The 7,011-nt window shown below is 40.8% G+C and overlaps 1 protein-coding gene across 1 annotated transcript in view; it reads left to right on the top strand.

Annotated features, from left to right (window-relative positions):
- The window catches only part of LOC136362034 (sodium-coupled monocarboxylate transporter 2-like), a 12,822-nt gene extending 10,231 nt beyond the window's left edge, over positions 1-2,591 (top strand). Inside the window, 3 exon segments of the mRNA XM_066320291.1 lie at positions 1,337-1,453; positions 1,933-2,276; positions 2,372-2,591. Of these exon segments, the coding sequence (XP_066176388.1) occupies positions 1,337-1,453; positions 1,933-2,276; positions 2,372-2,591 (681 nt within the window).
- Positions 2,592-7,011: the final 4,420 nt, after the last annotated feature.

Consider the following 7,011-nt stretch of genomic DNA (forward strand, 5'->3'; position numbering starts at 1 on the left):
GTGAAATATTTCCCCAGATTTCACCCATGTGCATCAGTTTCCCCCAGTGTTTTTAAACAGACAGTTGTATTTTCTATTACAGGAATAAAAAACTTGCATTCCCATAGCTCTGCATGTTTGCACACTGCCACCAAAACTTACTGGTTTTGGTGCTGAAAGACTGTTCCTTTTCCCAGACTACCAAATTAGGACAAACTATTGTTCTTATCTCCTTTGATATTGATACAAACTCCTAATTTACTGAGTGAGGGTTATCTCCTTCACTCAGCCTTGCATAGGTTTGTGGATAGAAAAATTTGAAAGTCCTGCTCAGGGCAAGGAGTCGACACAGCACAAGTTAAGAATCCCTCCCTTTTTCCTAACTTGACATTTCTCTGGCTGCGTATAAGTCACTTTATTTTGTGTGACATAAATTTTTGTGCTTTTTGAGAGCTGATAGGTATTTCTTAACACAATATAGAACAAGTCTTTGTAGGAACACAGCTTGTGTTATGTTCTTGGAACTTGCATTTTCATGTAAACATTTAGGTTGTAAGTACCAAGGTATAAGAGGACCATATGGGATAAAATATTTTTTTTTCAAATGTTACAAGCGTCTCACCTTATGTAGTTTAATTTCTTGGACAGACACTGTCCCTAGTGTTATCTTAGCTTATGGACATAGTTGTTTCTTCTGGATGTCAAGGCCAGGTTGGATGAGGCTCTTATCTAGTTGAAGATGTCCCTGCTCATGGCTAGATGACCTACTGAAAGGAAACAGCAAAGGAAACACTGCAGGAAAGTCCTGGGAAGCACGAGAGAAAGGAGATTATATACTTTCTGAGAACAGGAAAGACATCCTGTTTCTTCAAAGCTTGCAAACCTTGAGGAAACAAACAAACTGTCAGGCTGACGGATTTATTATAGGCTTACAACCAGATTGCACGGACTGAACAAAGACTCTCACACTAAGTGTGTAAGTACTGTCTTAACTCTGCAGTAAACAGGTTCATTTTGCTCTCAGCTTGTGAGTCTCATTTTCATACGCTACAAATGGCTCCCGATTCTACAGGGATTTTGGTACTACTGACATGATCCAGTCCCATGGCATACCCCGACTGAACCAAGGGTGTGTGTGTTCAGCTGATCACGATGGAGCTCCTTTCATTGCTGGCTATAGAACAGGTTAGCCTTTTGTGAATAGTTGGGCTATAGGCCTAGTATAGGCCAAGGCACAATGAAATTCCAAAAACTGCGTAGAGACTGTCTGTTGTGCATCCCCAGGGAACCGAGTTATAAACTCCAACTGCAAAGCCTCATCCTGTTACCCATATGGATCGAAATATTTTGTCCCCAGGATCCATCAGATGGTTCCTATGATCTTACTCACTGGCAAAATGTCAGTGAAAGTTTACAGATCCTCCAAGTTTCTCATCACAATGTCCACTCTGATGGTATTATTACTTGCCATGTGGTAAGTACTTGGCTTTGCAACAATTTAAAGAAGCAGATCACGTCCCTGTGGATGCTCTGCCGGCATCACCATCAGATTCTGTTATTTTTGTTAATGAAACATCACCTGAGGATAATGATTCAGAGAAAAAGAATCCATTTGATCCCGGTCCTATTGATTCTGAACAAGAACCACACCTATATCCTTCTTTAGGCCCTGTACATGCTATGGCAGCAGGTGCTCCTAGCGTGGAAGAAATACTACAAACAGCACACAAAAAGGCTGCAATAAATATTTCACAAATTCAACCATTGTCTTATACCTCATCCCGTTTCTCCAGCAACCATGATGAGGAAAAGATACCACCTATAGAACCTGAGCCAGAAAAGTTTATGCAAAGATGCCAGAGGCAAGCACTGAGGAAGGGTGATATTGAATTTTTTCAAGCAATGCCTGTTGTTTATTGTAATCAAAACCCACATCACGAACAATTGTCGTAGGAGAAGGTAAAGGAACTGAGGAGATTGGTGAAAGAAAATGGTTTACATTCCACCTTCACTATGAATTTGTTGGATGCAATTGCAGAAGGACATACTATGTTACCAGTGGAATGGAAATCTCTTTTTAAGACCATTTTGACAGGAGGACAATACTCTGTCTGGTGGATGGCCTTTGTAGATTTGGCTCAAATTCAGGCATTGAACAATGGTAATCAGCAACCACCCATTAACATCACTGCATCACAGCTCTCTGGCACAGATGCACATGCTACTGCTTGGGCTCAGTTAAGACTCCCTCCACAAGTGTGGGATCAGTCTACTGTTATTGCCATGCACTACAAAAGGTACCTGATACAAAAATGTTGGAGTCTGGTTTTGTGAGGCAAGGGCCTCAGGAACCATATATTACCTTTATTGATCAATAACAATCTGCTGTTAGATGGCAAATTGATATGCAGGAAGCAGCTCATGCTGTCCTAAAATCTTTCGCTTATGAAAATGCTGACAATGACTGTAAAAAAGCTGTGGGCCTTCATAATAGTGCTGATGTTGAACTTTCTGATTATATCAAGCCATGCACTGATATCGGCTTGGAACAATTCAAAGCAGAGCTAATTGCTGCTGTGATAGCCCAGCAGCTGGAAATGGCCAGAGCCTGACAGGATACGATCTGGCAGCCACATGTTTCCCTATCACTGCAGCAGAATTAGAACTTGTTCAGGGATTCACTCTCCTTTCAAATTGCTCTTGCCGATTTTAATGGTCAATTTCTTCACATGATGCCTTAACATGCCCTGCTACAATCCTTCAAAGAACACCCCTTTCAATGGCGATGACGGCAAATGAAAACTCCTATGCCTAATGCAAAGACTGTTTTCACTGACACATCAGGAAAGACATATAAAGTTGTTACCTTCTGAAGAAATGATAAGGGGCAGTCAGAACATTCGATAATCTTTCAACCTGGATTTTCCAAGCTAGTTAAACTAGCAGCTGTGGTAGAAGCATGTCGCCTTTTTTCACAGGAACTTATTAACATTGTTTGCGATTCTCTTTATGTTACAGAATTGTCAAGAGAATTGAGCATTCATTCCTGAAGGAAGTCCCTAACAAAGAGGTTTTTGTGTTTTTAACCACTCTGTATAACTTTTTACTTCACAGGTCTCATGAGTATCATATTCTGCACCTTAGGTCACACACCACTCTGCCTGGACCTACAATGGAAGGTCATGCAAGGGCAGATGCCCTCACCATGACAGTCACTATACTACAAAAGTTAGGGCAGGCAAAACTTTCTCATTATTTTTACCATCACAATGCCTGAGCACTGGCAAAATAATTCGATTTAATTTTGCCACAAATACGGCATGTGGTGAATACTTGCTCACAATGTCAGCAGACTCTTCTTTTGCCACAAACATTAGGTACAAACCCATGAGAGCTGAAATCTAATGACATTTGGCAAACAGATGTAATACACATATCAAGCTTTGGGACTTTTAAAGATGTCCATGTTTCTACTGATACCTTCTCAGGATTCATAGTAGCAACAGCACACAAAGGTGAGAAATCAAGAGATGCCATCTGACATTGGCTCTGTGCTTTCAGCATGTTGGATGTCCTTCAACAGATAAAAATAGATAATAGACCCGCATATACATCTCATAAAACACAAGAATTCTTCCACGCTTGGGATGTCAGACATATCATAGGTATTGCCCATTCCCCAAAAGGGGCAAGCAATAGTCAAAAGAGTGTATTTCACATTGAAAAACATGATACAAAAACAAAAGAGGGGAATCCAGTAGGCATAGCTCCTCAAGAGGAGCTTGACAAAGCAACCTATGTTTTAAATTTTTTGAATCTCTCCAGTAAAGGTGACTTCACTGCACATAAATCCTTCTGGGTCAGACCGCTGATGGAGATGGAGTTCACCCAGAAATTACATACAAGGATGTACACAATGGTCAGTGGAAAGGTCCAGTTCCACTATTAGCTTGGGGAGGAGGCTATGGATGCGTTTCTTTACCTACAGGACCATATTGGCTCCTGGCAAGATACATCAAACTCAACCAAGGACGACAACATTGAACCTTCTTGTCTTTCTTCTGCTGTACTGCCATCAAATGGTGGAAGGGAGTATTTACTGGTTCTGCATCATTCAACCTCTGCTATTTTGGCCTCAGACCTGGTAGGATCCAGAGTTTCCCTCAGCAACAATGGAACAGAGTGGGTAGGAGGAACTTGACCTCCACCCCTGGATCAGGATATTGTAGATACATACAGTATTAACATTAGTTTTGTTACTGATTTACCACCAATATGCTTAACGGGGTGTCTTGGGTTGCAATGCAAAATGTAACTGGGGGTATGCATTCTATTCCCATCTGTTGAAACCAGGTGGGGCGGTGTTCTTTCTCTCTTCTGTAGCTAGGCATCTGAATAACTTAGGCCATTCTGTGTACCAGCCAAAATGTTTGTAGGTAACAAGCCACCTGCAGTTTTGTTGTTAGAGCTCTCATGAATTCATCAAGGCTACTGAGACAACAACAGGACTAAAAATAAGAACAAAGAGCCTGAGAAACTGTCTACAAAAAGTGCAAAACCTAGACAGAGGACACACAACATGAGGATGGACGTTTGACCAATTAGGTGTCCTGGAGGATGTGTGCCTGCCTCATGAACAAGTGGCTTAGCCAATGGAAAAATACCGGTACACATGGACAGTAATGCTATAATTGATAACTGGACTTGAATGTAAACAATAAATGGCTTCTGCTGAAATCATATTGATTCTGTTACTCAGTTGCCCATTTTCCCATGCACTCTTCCATGACCCATCCCTCATAACTCCAGGGGGGGCAGTGGTTTTATCTCTTCCATGACACATCCTTCCTCCAGGGGCATATCTTCTATTAATGGGCCATTGAGTCTCACGGCACGACTGAAAAAATTACATCATCCCATTGTGAGATGCTCCACCCAGAGGGAGGAGCTCCACATTCCTACCTGGATAAAAATCTGAGTCACAACACCAGGGCAGCCTGTTTGCACTGGATTCCCAGGGGAAGAGAGAACCCAGTTACACCACCACTGGATCTTCCAAGGAAAACTACACCCTTTCTACAGGATCATTGCTTCAACAGAACTACATCCATCACTCCAGGAGGACTGCAGTCACGACTTCAATTGGACTGCTACCAAAACCCTGACCAACAGGGTGTCAGGTTGTATTTTGACTCTGTCAGTGGGGGTTTTTTGTACTACTGCATTTTTGTTTTAAGTTTCCTAGTAAAGAACTGTTATTCCTATTCCCATATCTTTGCCTGGGAGCCCCTCAATGTAAAATTTATAATAATTCAGAGGGAGAAGGGTTACATTCTCCATTTGAAGTGAGGCTCCTGCCTTCCTTAGCAGACACCTGTCTTTCCAAACCACGACTCATTGAATCATACAAGTACCTCCTTACCTTTACTTTATGCTAACTTTTCTATGCAAATGCATTTAATATGCGCACACTCAGACATTGCAAGAAAATTGGCTGCTGGTACATTGCCAACCATTCTGTCTACCTCCAGCAAATCTGTGGATGCCACTCCACCTCATTTCCTGAAATGTTGTTTTACACCCATCTCCAATATATGGTGTTTGGAATGGACATTATGTATAGGACAGGAACCACAATAAAATTCTTACAGTATGTGGGGGTAATTGATTGGGGACCACATGCTATCTTTATTCTCCTATCCCAAAAGTCAAACCATGGTGTTGTTTGGCATGATGGTGGAATGGCTGGATCACTAATTCAATATTATTTAGGTAATGATCAGTCCCATGTGCACAAACAGTTGTGGAAAATGTTGTTGCCTTGGTGGCAATAGGATATACCAATTAAAAGTAGATAAGAATGCTACAATTGCTACTTTAACACTGCAAGAGGAACAATTACTAATGACTGGTACTTCACATCTGTATGGTTTTTGCTTCAGCTAATGATTTCTTGATAGAATATAGAAATGATTTTTTTTTCTTATCCATTTTATTTACAAATAATGTATAACCTATGGAGATATGCTTGACTATTCTGTCCTTCTTCCATTTAAAAGAAGATCTGAAATTTGGGTGCCTTACTCAAGTGTGGGAAGGACAGGATGGTCTCTGGAAATTAGCTCGAATAGTCCCAGAGGAAATCCAAACAAGTTCGCAAATTTCTGGGTTGGTTAATCTTTGCTATTGTTTCTGCCATAATAATATTAACCACAGTCTCTGTGGCTGTTGCTGCCTTAACTAATTCCAATCAAATTGCCCATACCATGGGACAAGCTTTAACTAATATCACAAAAGAATTACAAAGACAAGAAAACATTGATAAAGAAATAATGGCCAGATTAGATGCCTTGGAAAGTGCTCTTATATGGGTAGGCAAGAGAGTTGAGGCCCAAAAAACTCATCTATCCCTGCACTGCAATTGGGAAAACGTCCATAATTCCTTATGTGTCATTCCCCTTCTATGGAATGACATGGAACAGAATTGGGAGACAGTTAAAAACCACCTCCAAGGGGCCTTGGATAAATCCTTACAACAGAATATACAGTCCCTTCACACTTAATTAGAAGATCAACTCAGAACTTTACAAACTCAGCAGGAACAAAAGGTGTTGGCAGATGTGAAAAATTATCCTTCTTGGCTGAATCCGAAAAATTTGTTTTCTGGGATAAATTTAAGAGTTTGGGTTTTCATTGGACTGAGTTGTCTAGCAATTATATTCTTTTTATCTTCTGTCTTGTTCTTTTTAACATAATCAGAGCTGTTAAAAGCACGCAAAAAAAAGTCATGGTTACCTCAGCCTTATATATCACTCTTTTAAAAAGAAAAGGGGGATATAAAAGGAAACAGCAAAGCCTGGCACTGCAGAAAATTCCTGGGAAGCATGACATCAAGTAGATTGCACACTTTCTGAGAACAGGAAAGACATCCTGTTTCTTCAAAGCCTGCAAACCTTGAGGAAACTCACAAACTGTCAGGCTGATGGATTTACTACAGACTTGCAACCAGATTGCATGGACTGAATAAAGACT

The sequence above is a fragment of the Sylvia atricapilla genome, chromosome 6, assembly GCF_009819655.1.
Source record: "Sylvia atricapilla isolate bSylAtr1 chromosome 6, bSylAtr1.pri, whole genome shotgun sequence".
Classification (NCBI taxonomy): domain Eukaryota; kingdom Metazoa; phylum Chordata; class Aves; order Passeriformes; family Sylviidae; genus Sylvia; species Sylvia atricapilla.